The sequence below is a fragment of the Micropterus dolomieu genome, linkage group LG16 (assembly GCF_021292245.1).
Source record: "Micropterus dolomieu isolate WLL.071019.BEF.003 ecotype Adirondacks linkage group LG16, ASM2129224v1, whole genome shotgun sequence".
NCBI classification, from domain to species: Eukaryota; Metazoa; Chordata; class Actinopteri; order Centrarchiformes; family Centrarchidae; genus Micropterus; species Micropterus dolomieu.
The window spans coordinates 14253532-14273377 of NC_060165.1; the positions used below are offsets into that span (position 1 = coordinate 14253532).

The window sequence follows — 19846 nt, forward strand, 5'->3', positions numbered from 1 at the left end:
ACACAGGACATCCAGACGACCAACCTTTAATCTAACTCACTTAAATATGCATGAGCCCTCCCAGTGGGGCTTTAATAGCGCTTAGTTCCTCCCCCCCCACCTAAACCTACACCCCCGCCCCCTTTTGACAAATGGGAAAGTGCACCTTGAGTTACCACAACAACACTTTGCTCAAGGTTCTGTGAAAGCCTCTACTGACCTCATTCATAATGATGTTAGAGTGTCGGTTCCTGTGATGCCAGTATGTAAATACTACACACACTCCTGCTATAGAAATTGATACCCAGTATAATGAGAAACTATGTCTAACCTCATATTACCTGACGGGTGCAATTTGGATTCCTTGTATGTACACTGACAGTGCAGCTAGATGCCCTTACCTCATATTCATCAGCCAATGTACTTTCAGTATGTATTACTGGGAAACATGGTATGTGTAATTGCACCCGACTGATATGGGGGTTTCAGTTGAACATTCTGTTGCTAGTATGAACTGGCACAGTTGCTGCTTAACTGGCATTGTTACATCCAGCATTTTGTCAGATCTGTGACAAAGTGGCATAAATTAGGGTTACCCTGACTAGAGATTTTTCTAGACCACTAGTCGTTGTTAGTTCAAGCCGTTGGTCAACTAGTCATTGCACATTTATGATATTGATTTAATTATTTAAATATATATTTTGAAGGAAGTATCATTGTTAACACTGTGCCACATTGCAAAGAAATACAAAACCATAATAATGAGCCTATAAAATATACATTTTACAAATACACACACGAAACGAGACGCCCGTTAAATGCTAACTGCAAAAGCAGTAACTAAATGTGTCAGAACAACCAGCAAGGGCACTGAACATTTTGTTCACACTCCCCCATTGCACAGCTCCAATGGTACTGTAATGGGTACAATATTACCGTTTTTTTTAGTAATGCGTTATTTTACTGCGTTACTGCAAAAAGCAATACATTACTGTAATTGCGTTACTTTTTTAACGCGTTACTCCCAACACTGGCGGTGAGATGTCGTTGTTTGGTAGATTTGATTTTTCAAAGATGCTAGCAAAGCAACACATTATATAATATAAGCGCAGAAGAAACATCAAATAGGTGGGAACTATGTTTAACTATATAACTTTTAAATGTTTCAGTTACAACTGAAGATGACAACAGAAATAAACAAATAGGCAGATTTTACATAAATCCACAAATTACAATCAACTGCCAGTTGTCTACTGGGAAGTAAATGTTGTTGTTAGCCTGACATTGCTGTGATTCGACCTGAACACTGAGGCTATTACTGTTGGGCTAACTGTTATGCATTTTACTCTTTGTAGTTTTACTCTTGTAGACTCTGTGTTGTTACTAGATTATTTATTTTGCTGTACTTCCTATGGAGACTTAATGTTGATCTTTCACCGGTGACATAAGTGACAATATAACTAATCTGACAATGTCATTAATCCAGTTTCCTTGTTATTATGCTGATTTACTTTCTCTATACCCTTGCACAGTACTATTGTTGGAGCTAATCCCAGTTGACATCGGGCGAAAGGCGGGGTACACCCTGGACAGGACGCCAGTCCATCGCAGTGGTATAAAAAATATGGGTTAAAAATACATAACAAAATGCAGCCTTATACAACTGTACTTTCATCTTTATGTGCACAGCTGCCAACATATATAGTCCCCTCCAAAAGTATTGGAACAGTAAGGCAAATTTCTTTGTTTTTGTTGTTCACTGAAGACATTTAGGTTTAAGATCAAAAGATGAGTATGAGACAAGAGTTAAGAATTTCAGCTTTTATTTCCTGGTATTTACATCTAGATATGTTAAACAACTTAGGACATATCACCGTTTGTTTTAGACCACAGCATTCAGTCAGGTGATTGACTTGGCCAGTCTAAAACCTTTCTCTTTTCCCCCCTGATGAAGTCCTTTGTTTTGTTGGCAGTGTGCTTTGGCTCATTGTCCTGCTGCATGATAAACTTCTTCCCGATTAGTTTCAATGCATTTCTCCGTAAATTGACAGATTGTTTCTGTCCACTTCTGAATTAATTCTGCTGCTACCATCAACGGTTACATCATCAATAAATATTAATAAGCCTGTTCCAGAAGCAGCCATGCACGCCCAAGCCATGACATTACCTCCACCATGCTTCACAGATGAGCTTGTATGCTTCGGATCATAAGCAGTTCCTTTCTTTCTCCACACTTTGGCCTTTCCATCACTTTGGTAGAGATTAATCTTGGTCTCATCAGTCCATAAGATTGTGTTCCAGAACTTTTGCAGCTCATCTCTGTGCTTCTTTGCAAATTTCAATCTGGCCTTATTATTCTTCTGCTGATGAGTGGTTTGCATCTTGTGGTGTGGACTCTATATTTCTGCTCTCTGAGTCTTCTTTCGAACAGTGGATTGTGATACCTTCACCCTGCACTGTGGAGGTCGTTGGTGATGTCACTTACTGATGTTTTGGGGGGTTTCTTCACAGCTCTCACGATATTTCTATCATCAACTACTGTTGTTTTCCTTGGTAGACGTCTGTTGCTCAGTACACCAGTAGTTTCTTTCTTTTTCAGGCCATTCCAAGTTGTTATGCTTGCTATGCCCAATGTTTGTCCAATGGCTCTGGTCGATTTTTCCATCTTTTCTCAGCTTGACAATGGCTTGCTTTTCTCCCATAGACAACTCTCTGGTCTTGATGTTGGTTTATCCTCTTTAACAGGAAATTTAGGTATGAACCAAGGATGAAAACTTAGACTAGTCATGCAGAGCTATTTAATGTTTGGACAATCAACCTAAAAGGTAACACCTGGGCAACAAGAAACATCTGTCAGTCACATGTTCCAATACTTTTGCTCACTTGGAAGATGGGTGGGTTCAAACAAAGGGTGGTATGTCCTGAGTTGTTTAACACATCTAGATGTGAATACCACAGAATGAGAGCTGAAATTCTGAACTCTTGTCTCATACTCATCTTTTGATCTTAAACCCAAATCTCTTCAGTGAACAACAAAAACAAAGGAATTTGCCTTACTGTTCCAATACTTTTGGAGGGGACTGTACACTATGTGTCATAAGCCAATATCAGGCTATAATATGGCTTCTGTTTTTAAAGTAAAGATTGTCACATCTTTTATTGGCAAGTATGTAACCTTGCTATAATTGGCAGACATTTGTCTAGACAGAAATGCTTTTAAAGTGAAATCGCAGCCTTTTCTCTGCCTGAAAGTGGGAAGTTGTTATTTTAAATGTGTGCTGACACATTTCTTGTGCATTGATTGAACGCCTATGGTCTATAATATAAAATCCCTCCACCCCTCCCTTCCGTACTCCTGCAGCCCTCCTGCTACCTCTCTCTTATGACCCTAATGACCTGAGAGCATATTGTTGTCTAAAGGCATTTCTCTGATTATTTCCGGATCAATCATGAACATATGGATGTCCTGGGAATGACGGATGCAAGGCCACTCAGTTATTGTAAACACGCCAATAATATCAATGATGGAAGGCTAAACAGCAGAGGTCGTTTGGATAGGCTCTAAACATGTCAATAATGTTTATTTAAGAGACTGAACTGGGCAGCGTACAGTACGCTGTTGTGCCACAGATCCATTTCAATGCATAGATTGAATCAGTGTGCAAGTGAGCTTATGTAATTGGAGTATGAAGTGAGTGGCTTGCCCTTGCTTTTTCAATTTTCGCACTGACCTCACACAGATCCCCACTAGAATTATAATGGCAGAAGTGGGATGGTAACCGTGCCACAGTGTAGAGGACAAGTCTCATTGCACTTGGGAAACAAGGTCAACCTCTAACCTTCTGTCTCCAGGCGCAAAGCAAATACTCAAAGGGAAAGACCACCATTACCGGCTTCCCAAAGGGGGTATCAAGTCAATTCCCAGCGGGCACAATTGCAAACACACACACACACACACACACACACACACATACAAACAGTCCACAGACGGATGAGGTAGAGCTTTCCCTCTCTGACACACACAGTCACAGTCATGTCCACACTCCCCTCAATGCCTCTGACCTCACCTCAATTAGATGGAGACATCTTTGTTTGGGTTGCCGTGCCTAATTAGCATGGTTCACCACAGAGCAAGTGCTCGGTTAAATTCATTTATCAAAGGGGCCTGGGACAGTGCTTCATGTCACACCATTAGGATCGCAATCTCTCTCATCATCTTTCCAGCTCATTTCATGAAGCCATTTGACAGTTCCGAGCGGGGGGATGAGGGAGGGAGGGAGGGAGGGAGGGATGGGGGGAAGCAGCATTATGGAGCGATGGACGGAAGGTAACAGCATGTAAAACAGAATGCTAGAGAGAGGATACATGTGGATACTGAGCGAAACAGACAAATCATGTTAGCAGGAAACATGGGGAAGAGAGCAAGAAGACTAGAGAAATATGAGGGACAGCGTTTTAGAAAGTGGCAGATGGAAGAAAAGAGATTTGAATAGATTTTGTAAAAGACAAATAAATGTGGAAGAAAGGAAGGGATAGGAAAAAAAAAGCCTCGAGGGCATTTCATATTGAGGCCAGTTTGAGTCAGTGCGGACAGATATGGGTATAGACAGTGCTGGCAGCCTGAATCTCTTCCTATCACACCTTCCCCATGAGGACGCAGCTTAATGGGTCTTTGTATACACACACTGCCTGCCTATAGAGGCCACTGCAGCCTTCAACATGCATAAAATATTCAAAGCATCTTTTGTTATCAAGACACACACATACACACAGACACCCTCACACACATTTTCTCACAGCCTCTAAGCCATAAATGTCAATATAGAAAGCAATGTTGGCACATCTCCCTCTCTCGCTCTCTGTCACCGTCTGTCTGTTTTGCTCCCTCCTTTTAGTAAAAGGGAATTGTTTATCTGAATTGCTAGAGGATATTGTGAATCATTTTTCAAAACGTTATCATTTGTTATTTTTTCACATGGTGTGCAAATTGATGCATGGGTAAGAGAGGGGATGCGGGGGTAGGGACTGAGGGGGACGACCATCGGACCATCAATCACCGCAAAGTAGCCCTGAATGACAAGTAGAAGGTCTCTGACATTTTTGAATGACTTGATTGATGTGTTTTAGAAGCACTCAGCTGGGATCGGCGATATACTTTTAAACAGTGTGCAGATCTACTTCCCCAGCCAGGTGTTCAGTGAAAGGAAGGGTGCTTTACCAGAATTGTTAATAGTTCTACCGAACATCTTGAGTCAGATTCTCACAACAATCCTGATTATTGTGACTTTTACTAGGGTGTTATGACATATTCTAACTGTGGTCGTCATTGATTAGGCTTTTGGCAGCCTGTGCGTTCAAAGTCAAAGTGAACATTTTGAGTTCATTACAGTAATTAGTCATATGCTTCACACGGTATGAGTGATTTGAGATTTGGTGCCTGATATGGCCACTAAATTGTGGAGTTGACTTTGAATGTGTCTTTTTCAAGTTATTTTAATGTAATTGTCGGCCAGCTTCTGCTTCCAGGGCGGTGTTGTGGCAGAAAGCAACCTGTTGTGTCTATTGTGAGGTTTCCTAGTTGAACCATAATGTCAGGTTTTCTCTCAGTAATGTGTTGCACTTGACTGTAGCACAGACTATTGTGCCAAAGATGTGACATTCACATCCTTTCAGCTACTATGCACCATTAGTATTTACACTACTTAGTCTGAGTTTGACAGCTATTCAGGTGTAACTTGAACGTCAGTTTCTGTGAATCATTTTGATCCTTTATATTCTTGAAACTAAGCTTTATGGGGAGAACAGTGTGTGTTTATATATGTATGAAAGACATAGATGGATGAAGACAGAAGTAAACGGTGGGGATATGAAATACTGAATTAAGTTGGGAAAGGTGGAAAGTAGTAGGATAAAGCGTGTGAAGACACCGAAAATATAAAAGCATAGTAACTTACTCAGTAATGTAAAAAAGGAACACTGGCACAAAATATGGAAAACAGCTCAATTTATTTTTGTTTGGGGGGATGAATAACTTCCAAAACAAGGCACCGAAACAAAGTAAAGTATGAATCACTAACCACTGTTATTATGCACCAGAAGCACACTGTAGTAACAATAACAAGGCAAACTTGAAAGTGCTTATTACCATCATTGAACAAGTGTGCTGGCAGGTTGTGATGCCTGGGTGAAGTGAGGAGTTAGGATAGAGGGAGACATCACTGGAATTGAGTCAGATAATATTCCAAAAGAATGAATTGTTTAAGTGGTGGTGCAGTGAGTAAAATCAGCATTTCAACTGACTAGCCAAAAGATGTTAGTCATGCTTTGCTCAAGGCTTTCAGATGACAAGGAAATGTGTAAGCATGGATGAGGCCATTTTTCTACCAACAAACCCAAGGAAGCTCATTATAGCAATAATTTGAGCAATTGTTTATGATGGTGTGTCAGCCTTTTGCTATTTCAGTCTTGTTTATAAAATAAATCCTAGAAGTTGTCCCCTAACTAACCTGTCTTTATCTACATGCCCATTTTTTATTGGTTTAGATTTAAGCAAAACCGTTAAAGGATACTGATTTTGATATGGTTTTCCAGTAAGCATTGATGTGTGGTGATGTGAAGGTAAAATTGGTTGAAAAGGGAATGTTTTTTTGAACATCTAAATACAGTTACCCCGTTGTTTTAGCAGCATTTAACTATATGGACTCATGTTAACTGTTAAAACAGCATTTACATGCCATCTGTCACCTTGGTTTCCAAAAAGCCATACGACGTTACCAGATTTAGCACAGGTGTAATCTGTAAGTCTAGATTTCTTTAGACATGCGAATTTCTGTATTATATATAAGTAAGGTAAAACGGGATTTTAAACAGTGTGCAGCTTAAAATAATGTACTTTACAAGGTGTTAAAACCATGGCAGCATACCAGTTTTCCTTTCCACATGGTACGTGCCATAAAGAGTCATGTTCTTTCGTCTCTCCTGAAGCTATTTTCTTCCGTTGCTCTATTTCTCACTGTTCTTTCTCTCAGTGTAAAGGGTGGCAAGGCAAGGTGACATTTGAAAAGTGCATTTCCCTCTCCACTCCGTCAATCTGTTCTTTTTCCTTATAGGCAGCCCCCTCCATCTGCACACTGCCACAACACTCACACATAAACTCAACACACACACACACACACACACACGCACACACACACACACACACACACACCTTCTCCCTGCCCGCTGACAATGATGTCCTGGTTACCACTGGGGCTGTGTGCGTGTGTTTGGTAGACCAGACTGCGACCTCTGGACCCCAAAATGACAATCTGGTTGGCTGCGGTGTGACCTGAGGGCCCATTAAGAGTCAAACCAAACACCAGATCTGTCACAAACACTCCTGTGATGAGCTGTTGGACATAACACTGTCACCTCCCGATGACAGGTTGTCAACACCTGTGCCAAGATGATCGATTAGCAGATTGAGTCCAAAAACCTTGTCATCCTTCTTGCTCTCTCTCTCTCCAGACTGATTAAAACAGACTTGCAATCATTTATATTTCCTTGCACACAGACAGCAGGTCTGTTTATCTCCCCGGTGACAAAGTTTTGTTGCACGTTTGGAAGTTAATTGCTTGGCTCATTAGCTGTGTGTGTGTGTTTCTGTCTTTGAGCTGCGGGGGAGTTGATATTATCTTGTTACGGTGAGATGTTTTACAGTGCGAGTGGTGATCTCCCAACCCAAGGCATAAAATGGCCTGAGTGCTTTGGAAAGCCCTGTGTGATCTGTTCGTTCTCCTCATTCATTTTTAATGGCCTTTGAAGAAAACGCTTGTTTTCCATCACCACCACCATTTTGGCAGCGAGGTAAACAGATGGTTACTGACAGTGAGCGAACGTCTCACAACAAGTGTCTCCCGCCGCCATATCTCCTCCATGACAGAATACAGCAAGCCTTCACCAGTTTTTTTTTTTTTTTTGCCTGCAGGTAGCCAGTTAAATAAACGCCAGACATTATAGGGATTTATGTAGCACAGAAATGGGAGGGAATACCAGTGTGAAGTTGATAGCTTTTCTACAGCAGTCACAACTAATGGGGCTCAGGCAGCACAGGTTTTTATTGCTGCAGCTGCCTTTTTATAAAAGGGACTTTGTTTCAATCTTAAATGTTTTAATACTTATAATAACCTCCCTTCACTGTCTCTGTCTTTCTCTCTGTGTGTTTCACTGGTAAAGAAAATATAGCCTCTTCATCCTGTCAGACACAACTGTAATAATCACTGCTGCAGCAAAGTTATTGCCAGTTATTGTTACTTTAAATGCACACATAAACAACAGATTCATTAATCACTTTCTGCTGATGGCTTTTGATCAGCAGAGAGAGATTGCGTTGAAGGACTTGTTGAAGGTCGCTGTGTGCAGATCTGTGATTGCTGTGTAAATCGATTATGTCAACACCTCCCTCCAAGGATGCTGTCAGAGAGCCAAGCAGCTCCAAGCGGGGCTTCAGAGCCGACAGCCATGTTTAAGATAGGAGGTTATTAAACACTGTGTACCTCGTAGACAAACATACAAACAGACAATTTACATCCATGTGCTGTATAAAACACATTGTCATGAGTCTCAAACCTACACACATAAAATCAATGTGAGTGTTTACCCTTCTCGGTCTACTTCAGGCTGTGAGTGTGGGGTGGACAGAGATGTGTTTTTGGACAAAAAAAAAAAAGCGGAAACATTGATGAATCACTGCAATGTCCTGCTGACAGCCTCAGGACCACTCTGGCCAGGTGTACTCTGACGCTGCCTTGTCAGCCGCGGGCTACATTTGAAAAAAGAGACAGATATGAAGAGGACGTTGAAAGGGTGAGGGATGTAACGGGTGCGGGGATTGTGAAGGTAGAAAATGAGAGGCAGCTTGAAAGAGAGAGGCATTTAGAGGGACAACAAGAGCGACGGATACTGAGGGAGGTAGAGAAGAGCAGAGCCAGGTGAAGTTATGTTCAGTCTTCTGAGGAGGGATGTGGCTGTTTTGTCAGCTCCTAAAGACTGAGGGTTATCTGTCTCCTCCAGCTGTGCCACCCAGCTGTCACACACTGCTATGTTCTGCTCAGTCCTGGCATCCTGGCACATGGCTCCCTCTGCCCACCATTATCTGCCTGTGTGTGTGCATACTCCACATTTGTCTGTCCTTACAGTTGAAGATTATTAGCATGGAAAAGAGCAGGTTCAGGTTATTTATGCAGCGTGAATCAATATGAGACTCACCCCCCCATCACTACCGCCACCACCCACTCCAAGACAGTTGACTATCACTTTAGCTAGCTACCAACCTACCGTCCTTCCATGTTCTTCTGTCTTTTAATTAATCAAGTCAGTCTGGACATGATGAAAGTTTTCTTTTCTCGACAGTCTTGGAATCTCTCTGCAGTTATTTCCCAGTGGAAGCCATGTGCCTCCTCTAGACACCAGACTAATCTGCGGTCCCCACCACTGTTCTCACCACCCCATCCCCGCCGGGTAAGAGCCTCAATTACCCAGAGCATATCGCCGCAAACAGCCACTTTGCAGCCAACCACCTGTGACTCGGGACTGTAGGAAGCTTTGGCTGCAGCATGGCTGTGTCGGGGGGAGAACAGCCAAAGCCTTGAGCTGGCCAGCCAACCATTGATTAAGGGAATCAGTATTGATTAAGGGAGCAGGGGACATCTGGAAGGACCAATTTATGTCCCTACATCAATTATTCAAATGGCTGCTGCTGAATTGGATTAGAGGACGATCTTCCTGCCATCGTTTCTACCCCTCTACAATCTGTACGCTCTCAGCAAGCTGTCATCACAAGTCTCCTGACAAGTCAGTCCCTTGAAATGCAAACTTTGAGTTCACCACATGGACATTTATTGTACATACAACTGGTGGAAGTCACTGTGCACTGTTGAGATTTTCTCTGCTAAATAAAACTGACTGGGGCAATGCTAGGACAAGCTTTTTTTTTTTTTGCCCCCAATCATTGGCCTAATGCCTATAGCCGGTTACAGGCCCGTACTGTGTTGTCAGATTTGTTTCTCAGTTTGCCCTTCTGTCTCCGTGTTGACATCTTGAGGGCTTCAGCGCAGCACAGAATGGCACAGCCTGCTAGAGTCTAGGCCAGAGGGTTATTCATATTCATGATGTTGGTGCTGGAGAAGCTGTGAAAACGTGTGCGGCTTTGTTCGCGTATGGTGTGTTTTTTGGGGGGAGGTGGGGTGGTGTATTTGTGTTAATATTTGTGTGACTGTGCCTGGGGGGATTCTTCTTTGTGAATGATGCAGCAATCGGCCCACAGAGACTGGCAAGCCCTGAGCCCAGCTGATGGGCTCCTGTCCATTGTAGACAGGCTAACATGGTGGGAATGAGCAATGTGACTGAGCCAGGGACAGAAGTCCACAGGTGGCTGACTGTGATAGAGGGCTGCCCTTTGTCTGCTGCCCCACCGGAGCAGCTCACAGAAACAGTCATTCCTTTGACAATGATTGATGAATGATCTTTTTATTTTTTTTAGATATGATCATAGACAGTGTTTGACTCTTCAGCAGAATATTAGCCATTTTTATTTTTAAATTAAAATTCTATTTATACTGTTTCATCCTACAGCATATTGTAAAGGAGCGGTGATGCATTACAAATATTACTGATATTAATTGTCTGTTGCATAGCACTCATGTATGGAGGTAAAGTAAATTCTGCGATTAATTATCTGTAGCCATTTCATTTAAGAGTCAACTGAAAAGACGATTAGCATGAAAGACACCACTGAATTACTTTTAGAGAGTGTGATGGCAAAACTAAGAAGTGGTTTATGATTGGCAATGGTAATATTACTGACAGTAGAATGTAACAAATGCCTGCACTCTTGCAAGTTACTTGATTACACTGTTTCTGTAATAAAACCTGCATTACACAGTACAGTAATGTAGTCTATACAAATGTAGAACAACTTTGCTAGTGCAGAAATGCATTTACAAATGCAAACTTTGATTTTGTTACATGTTCTTTTGAATTTAGGGGTACAGTTCATGGCTTCAGACTATTTTGTAATGGTTTGGAATTGTAACCTGAAGAAGAGCAGCGAAGTGTACATGTGTCCGCAAAAATCAATTACTAGTTACAATTATTAGTCTGAAAACCGTCTCCTCTTCCTGGAGCTTATACATGTTTCCATGTTTATGCAGCGGAGGGATTTTAGGTATCCTACCTGTCTTTTGCACAGTTAAAATCCTTTATGAACAGTAGAAATGTGTTGGACATGTATCAGACAATAAAGAAATAACACATTCAATGTACTTCTTAACCAGATAATCAATTTACTATATTGTATAGGCTCACATGGCTCTGGTAATTCGTGTTTAGGTGAGAGCATATGGTGCTGGAGACCGGGGAGCAAATGTGCAGTTTAGAAGGAATTGCATGGTTGCTATTGATTAGGACCTGGAATGGGGGAGATTTGTGGAGCCCATAAAGGAGAGACTTCAGACCATGTAGTTTGTTTGTTTGTGTGTGTGTGGGGAGAGGCAGGGTTGTGTGAGATCAATGGCAATGTTTAGCATAAAAGGATGTGTCTAGACCCTGTACCATGCCGGTGCTTAACCAGTTAGAAAGGAGGTTTTAGAGATGTAGCTTGGTAACTCTTCTTAAAAACACTATTTGAGAATGAATAGGACTCATCAGTTTTAATAATACTGTCTCATGTAGCAGACAAGGAGAGCCATTTAATAGAACTTAGATCCAAACATCTATTCTACGCTCAGGAAGAATTAGAACATTATTATTTGACTCCAGCTGATCTACACACTTTGTCTTAGCTAGAAAGTTACTTGTGTGTTCAAATTCTTGGTTCTGAAATCTTTTGACAGACTCACACTTGTATCTTCATTCTCCATCTGTAGTGTTTATGGTGTTTCTGGCTGTAACGTTGAGTCTGTCTGATTTCTTTCCCACTGTATTCCCGCCGCCACCAGCAGCACAAATGTTTACTAAGACAGAGCAGACGGAGGAAAATGGACTAATATCGGTAATTGCTTCCATCTGCTCGTGTGCAGTTGTCAATATCTCAGAGTCCACTGCTAAAAATTACACCCATCAACCGGTGTCCAAGCTGCACTACGATCATCAATCCAGCCATCCTGCCAGTCAGGCAATTGACACAGCAGCCAGTTGACAAGAGCCACATGAGAAACCTCACTCCAAACATCACAGGCAATAACCAGATGTTTTTGGCAAGAATAGTGATCATCTGAGATTATTAAAATGATTTTTGGCAGTATTTTGTTGCAAAAAAACCAAAACATTTTAACTCAGTAACATTTTGAAACGGCAATGGTGCAGGACCAGCTGGCTGTCATACTGTTAGAGTCATTAGAAACATCTTGAAAACACTGTGTGGTGTGAACAGTAAAAGATGAGTGAACTTTAAGATGCTGCAACCTTTAAAAAAAAATAGAAACACCAAAGGAGAGAGATGAAAAAAAAGATTGAAGCTCTTTGCACCTTCTACAGTTTGACACCTCAGTCTCTCCTCTCTCTCCTCTGCCATCTTCATGCCCCATACACGATGAGATACATCACGAAACGTGAGACAGACTGGCACCATTAGCCAGGCCAAACCGTTAGTAAGCTTGAAGTGTTTTTATACTCCAAGATAACTCAGTTGTATGTGCAACGCAGTTTTTCTGTAACATTAGTTTCCTGCCTGGACCTGTTACACTCCCATTTTTCCCACAGCAGCTAATGGCGTGATATTAAGCTTTTGAATTGCTCTGTTGACAGTAAATCTAATAGTCTCTTGTCTTGACGATAAGTCTTTTAAGCTGAGGTGGCCAGGGGATGAATATGGGTTCAAGTCCCCAAAGCTACAGGTTCAGCCTTATCGATTATCCAATCCTGTAACCCCACATGCCCTGTAAAGGTGATTGCCTGAGCAGGACAAAACTCCTCTCTTCTCATCCTCGTCCGTGCATCACTCTATCTCAAAGTGAACAGACCTTCAAATCTTTTTTTTTTTTCCTCCATGGCCACATCACATCAGTGTGTGTGGATGTGATGGCAGGGTGGGGGTTTGGGGTGAAAGGCTGCGGTGATCATGAGAGTGTGGAAAACCACCCCTGGTGCGAAGCAATCATAGCCGGCTCTCTATCATCCTGCCCCCTTCACTACCTCCATCCAACCTCTCTCAACCCATCAACCCCTCAGAGTTGCCTCTCTCCCCCCTTCCATTATTCCCACCTCACTAGTCAGAAAATTAGGGTGACACTTGGCGGCCCTCCCTCCTCTCTCTACCTCTCTTTCTCTCTCTCTTTCCACCTTCCTTCTTTCCATTTCTCACCCATTACTCCCAGTTCACTGGTTGGTATATCGAGGGTGACACTGGGCCAATTCAATCTTTCGTCCCCATCAGCCACTCAGCCCTCTGGAGTGTCGCAGCCTCCCATCTACGGGCATACCCTTCCAGCGGGGTGTCACTCTGTTTTCTACACTTCACACCTCCCCTGCCCTCCTTTGCTACACACGACTTTCTATTTCCTCATCTGCCACTCCTGTTTTCCATTTACTTGTCTTTTTTTTTTGCTCACAAGGTTTCAAGAAGGCCTGTTGTGCTGTGGTAGTGACATGCTTTATTGTGTGCAGCTGTACTAGTTAATGTTGCAAAAAGTCATCAGTGGAGGCTGTGTATTTTGTGCGATAATGAAGCTGATGGGGTACTTGAAAAAATCTGAACATTTGTACATTAAAGTGTGTTTTTTGACTGCCTTTGATGTATGATATTAAATAATGCAGACTGTAGAGTAAAATAAACCAGTGTGTTTACTGCAGAACTATAGCTAAGCTTTATAGACTGATATGTGCTTAGAGGCAGGGATTTCCCTCTTCCCTCTTTGATTTCTTGTATGGCTTCAGGTCTGCAACATTGGCTTCTAGAGGAAGAAGCTTATAGGTTCAACTAATCTTTAGCAACTTCCTAATTATTTTGGTGGCGGATATTTGCTTTCCCTTCATTATAATGACCAGGGTTACATCATGTCAGGAAACACCTCTCATTAAACCAAACGCTTTTGTAACCTGCCTCTTGACAATATAAATAAGCTCCATGGATTTGCCCTGTAGAACTTATTTTACTGCAACTCAGATTAGGAATTAAGCTGTATTTGCATCGCTTGGAGTAAAAACAGGCTGCCTCGGAGCCAAACACAATGAGCAGTCCAGGCCCAGTGAGCCAGCTTTACTCATTAATTAAAAAATCCATCAGCCAGTTTCTAACTACCAAATCCAACTTGGAAGATGGATTGCAAAAGTTGTCAAAGCTGGGAAGATCTATTAAATTTACTGTATCTGTATGCTATACATTCAGCCCTGCTGAATCCAGTTTGTTTCTTTAAGCTTTCCTCATTAGGAGAAGAGTTGGGTGAAACTTTGAAACAACTTGTCTTTGTCATTGGGTAGGGAAGCTGCTATATAAATTGAAGTCAACAACTATGATTGAAATTTATACCACTACCAAACGTGCAAAAAAGTACATATTTTACATTTGCATATCTGTACATTTGTGCCATTTTGTTCTGTGACTTATTGTGTGGATGTTGTTGTTGATGTCCTTTTGTATTTTGTTTTTCATTTGAAGCCTGGCTGCATAATGATTTTCCCCCAGTGGGACAATAAAGATAAACTAAGCTATAATAAATGATGACAATGGTTTTGACTGAATTGGATGTCATCACTGTGTGCTGGGCTTCTGTCCCTGCTCTTAGAAAGGTGGGCTTGGATGCTGATTTACATATTATCTACAGACTCCTATTCAGAATCTGACAATTCAGTGTGTTCACTCGGAGCATGACTTCCCTTGTGCATAGATTTATTCCAAACCTTGGCTTCTTTATCTTCCCCAGTGGTACTGTGGAAAATCAGGCCATAGACTTTGAATTAATTGGATAAAACCATAATTAGAATAATTAGGATACTAACAAAGTCTAAAATGACTTGGACCATTATGCATCTAAAAAGCAGCAGGTTTTCAGTTCTTGGGAGAGGTCTTGCCGTGCTACTTTACACACTGCACTGTTTGCTCGTGTCATCTGACATGCATACAGTCGACAGCACAAAGACATAAATCTCAGAGTACAATAGAAACGTTTGTTCTCTTTTTTATGCATCTTTGAACATCCACTCTTTTTTGTTTGGCACCAGACAGTGGGAGACCTGAGATGGCCTTAAAATCCCTGAACACCCGGTCTGGCCAACGTAGCACCTGTCACTAGGATGGAAAGGAAAATGAGCCATTTGGCGAAATAGTGTAGTCTGTTTGTGCAAGCGCATTCCAAGAATTCAGAGCTACTATCCTGTTTTATTTGCCACTGGTTAATGCTTCAAGTTTTATATAATGCTGTGTATAGTGTATAGGTAACATAAGCCTGGGATTGTAGAAAATGTGGCCACAACATTTAATTCAAAGCCCTCGTAATGCCTGGTACACCCACACTAGTGTTATCAGACTGTACCTGATCTCAGGACTGTGTAGGAGTATACAAAGCGTGCCTGACACTTCTCCAAGTCTCCGGTGTTGGTTTTGTTGCACCCATTAGGGCAGAAAAACTTACTCATTTATGATTCTTGGTGACTTCAGCAAGCTGCCGGCATAGCTCCACCCAAAGTTAGCCTGTGAAGAAGTCTAGGACCTTTAAATTTTTAACATCAAGTGTGAATGTTGCAAGAGGCAGTGTGTTTCCCAGTGGAGTAAGGGGCATGTCATTGTCTATAAATCGGCCAATTGTACTTTTAGATTCAGACCACGGTATTTCAGAATCTTTTTTTAACTGAAACTACAGTATAATTCAAACGTAGCCTCCAGCAAGACTGCACTCTGCAAACTGACACAAAGAGCAAAAAAAACATGAAATGCTTGGTTTCATAATAAAGTTTATTCTATATTACAAATAGTATTTTGTTCTTGACTGCAAAATAGGAATGCATTATATTTACATACACAGGTATACAATTAATTATAACAAAGTTAGAGAAGCTCGCCTTATATCCCCCAGGTTTCGTTTTTATCTCTCGATAAGATACTCTTTATCTTTCAAATATGGTCTAGTAAAAGTCTTCTAGCATGTTTCTGTAACACCTGCTATAACACTGAGCTAGGAGGATATTTTTAGTTCCTACAAAACGTTTGAAGGTGGAAACTTTATCTGTGCTCTTGGCAACACAAGGTGGCTACTAGCAGACAACCTTTGTTGCAGGGGAAGGGACAGGGCAGGGAGAAATGAAAGGCAGGATGTTACACTGGGGGGCAGATTCACAGTAACAGTCCAGGACTCTTGCCTTGTGTTATTTATTAACACGCGGCTGTGAGGGGAAACTTACGGTATCTAGACAGAGTATACATTGGCTACATGAATGACAGAGGTTCTTTGAAATTGTCCAAAGGTGTTTCAGTAGTACGTTTCTTACAATATTAATGCCAGCCTTGCATGAATTAATCGTCTAGTCGTTAAATCAATCCTTATTCCCCTCATTTTCCAATAACGGATGAATAGGTTGGATATGTTTACTAAATACCGTTTCCGGCAGACACCTTGTGAATGTACCCCTCCAAGTTGAAACAACAGACATTCATCATACTGCATAGCTGCAGACAGTAGTTAATGGACAATGACTTGGATATCTCGCATACAAGACCGTCATTTGCCAAACTCAGTCTTACACATAAGTCTACTATCAAGCCTAATGTGCCTGTCTTGTTAGAAAGTTGTTTATCTGTATGATAAATTACATGTTGGTTTCTTCCAGGTGTAAGGGATAGTAACATGTGACACACATGGTGGCACACTGATGCAGTCTTTTGTTGCTTTTTATGAAATGAACCCTTATCGAACCACATCTGTGTGTTTTAATGGGTTGGGCCCATCTTTAGTTATTGAAAAACAGGGCTTCATCACTCAAATTGTTTATGCATGTTTTGGGCTCAATTGATGGGGAAAAAATGTTTTATGGAATAATGATGATGATGAAATAATCAATCTGCAGTTAATAATGCAGCAGACAAATCTCAAAACAAGATGAAATAGCAGCAAAGACAGAGCAAGTCTTGACTTGCATCTTCAGTGTACTAAAACTGAGACGCTGAGGCCTATAATGGAGGACACGGCAAAGAGGACAAGAAATTCAAAACAGGATTCATGTTGTCTTTATGTGAGATCCATAATCTTAAAATTAACACTTGGCTTGTAAAAGGCTTTGAAGTCCCTAGATGTAGTAGGAGTTTATAAATATCTTTGAGCAAGACAGTTCCATTTCATACCATCCAAATAGGTCAACATGCAAGGGTATATAATATCTGTTTTATTTAGCATCTAACACGTCACAAAAACCATGGGCATGAGGTTCTGCAGTAAGGGCTGAACTGGATAAAGGTTCCACCTTAAACGAAAGTTATAGTTTTTATTACATGAACAATCCACTTTTTCCATCTCGATTCTTCCAAGCAAAAGAAAGATAAAAGAACACATCCACATCATCATTGCAAGGCTTAATTTTCTTATTTTTCACTTTTTTTTTTTTAAATAAGTTTCTTAAATTGTTTACGTTTTACATGCGCTTAAAAAGCCAATAAAGGACCCAAGGTGGACCTAGGGCGGTCTTCACACATTCACATCACCACATGGGGCACGTTGTCAAGGCAAAAGAAAGGGCAGAGGTCAAAAGGTACGGAGGGCGCCTCCATCATCTCTCTTTCAATCACTCTCTCCATAAAGTCTTATCTTAGTTAATGTCTATGATTTTCTGTTTATCCTGCCACAATTCTCACTTCTTGTTCTGTTCCTGCACTGCTTTATCAGATTTTTTCTTTTATTTTCTTTTTTTTGAGGCTTGGAGAAGGCCGCCCCCTGCCGCCACTGAGGACAACTACACTAATACAGACAAGAGCGCCTCAACAGTTACACACTCAAGAGTTGGGGTTTTGCCGTATGCAACTAGCTACCATCTCCAACGCTTGTGCAAAACAGAAAAGAAAACTGGTAAGTCAGGAGCTGGACACAAGGGTGAACGGTGTGCCGAGAGCTGGAGAGACCCGGGACGATGGAAAGAGAAAGGAGGATCAGATCACCTCACCCACAGAGCCTCTCACCTCGACACACTGAGGTCAGAAAAATCACACAGGTTTCTTAAAGTTCCAGTCACAATATTTTTTTTTGTCCTAGAAGTGGTTGTCTTTTACATCGTCCTTTTTTTGTCAGTTCCTCAGTGGCACTTTGCAAATACATTTTTGACCGTTTTGAATATTTCAAGCTCCTTTGGTTTTTGGCTGACCGACTAAGTCCATCTTGTTTGTTTTCTCCACACAAAAGTCTTTAAATAAGAATATCCTGGGAAAGAAGTGCTACTCTCACACAGGGCCCCGTTAAGGAGCAGTCAGCCATCTCTGGCTACACTGTATTGAATCATTCTTCTTATTTTTAATGATCAAGCAGTTTCTTACCCGGTACATTTCAGTCAGCTCTTCCCTTTACCCCCTCCAGGGTTGGCGTAGATATCTGGGCAGTCAGGATCTTGGGCAGCTGCTGATTGTGAGAATCTGTGCGTATGTGTGTGCTTTGATAGACCGTCGCAATGGCGACACAAGATTGGAAGTGGCGAGAGCCAGACAAAGACTGCTCCTGGTGTTTGGATTACCAGTCAAAACACTGTCTTCCAGAGTTGGTTGTGTGCTTCTTACAGAGGATCCAACTTGGGTCGGGGCCTCCAGGGTTTTGTCTAATAGGTTAATTTTGCAGTAGCCACATAAGCTAGATGGAAGCAGAAATCATGAGCATTTTCTTTGAAGGAAATGTATGCTGGGCCAGGGAAAAATGTGCGAATCTTGCAAAGTTTCAGTGTCAGTCACATTTCAATAAAGGAAAAGTTCAGAGAAGCACTAATCCTTCCCTACCCCCATCAGTCTTTTTCTTAAATACAACTCCAGCTACATTGAAAGAACACAAGAACATTCTAGGTTTGCCTGGACTCGACCCATATTTCGCAGATATGTATGCTTCACTTGTAGGTACAGTGTAAACTCGGCAAACCATCCTTGCATTAATTTTCTTCAGAGGTGTTCATTTGGCTTGCAGTCATCATGTTCGATGTTTCCTCTTGATTCTGTATAATATAGAACTACAATAAACTGGACTCTAGAGATGGTTTTATTTTAACTATCCTATTTTTGAAAAAAGTTCTCAACAAAATGGACACCCAACATTGTGGGTTTTAAAGAATTACTTATAAATTCTTGAAGGCAACATAAAAACATCCCCCCCCCCCCCTTTTCTTTCAGCAGGGGGACCGAAGTATGCCAATATGGCCAGCTTTCAAGCAATCACCCCTTGAAGCTCTCCTTGTGGTGAAGCTGAGGGATCCCACACATTGCACTGTGGGAGATGCCAACCTCAGCCCCGAACCACCCTCCAGATATATTCAGGTAAACTAGTCTATGCAGCAGAGTGGATGAGGAAAACAATATTTCTTGGTGAAGAGGAAGCTGAAAAAAGGTCAAGGAAGAAGTCATCATCTTTGAAAGGTGGAGGGGAGGAAGTCACATGATGAAAAAGATGGGGACAGGTCTTCGCTCAGGCACGGCTCGGTTTCTGATGGGGTCTCTTCCCAGTGCGCCCTGGGAAGTGCGGTCCTCAGCTCTCTAGACTCATGAAGGCCACCACCTGCTCCAGCTTGAAGGCCAACCTCTGTTTCCTGGCTGCATCGTCCTGCTCCAGTGCACACACAATCTGCCAGCAGGACAGTGAGGTAAACACAGACACACAGACATTACTAAAAGCACTCAACACAACACTACTCTGAACAGAACTGTAAACTCGGGTAAAGG

At 41.7% G+C, this 19846-nt stretch overlaps 1 protein-coding gene and 1 long non-coding RNA gene across 2 annotated transcripts in view; one reads left to right on the forward strand and one right to left on the reverse strand.

Moving 5' to 3' along the window:
* LOC123984791 overlaps window positions 1–19846 on the forward strand; it is an 85930-nt gene that overhangs the window by 63436 nt on the left and 2648 nt on the right. Inside the window, exons 2-3 of the long non-coding RNA XR_006828528.1 lie at window positions 17855–18129; window positions 19301–19767. This is a non-coding gene — a long non-coding RNA (uncharacterized LOC123984791). The remainder of the gene's footprint in view (window positions 1–17854; window positions 18130–19300; window positions 19768–19846) is intronic.
* The window catches only part of plxna4 (plexin A4), a 64027-nt gene continuing 60067 nt past the window's right edge, over window positions 15887–19846 (reverse strand). The window contains exon 26 of the mRNA XM_046071929.1: window positions 15887–19748. Within this exon, the coding sequence (XP_045927885.1) occupies window positions 19653–19748 (96 nt within the window). The 3' untranslated portion in view covers window positions 15887–19652. The remainder of the gene's footprint in view (window positions 19749–19846) is intronic.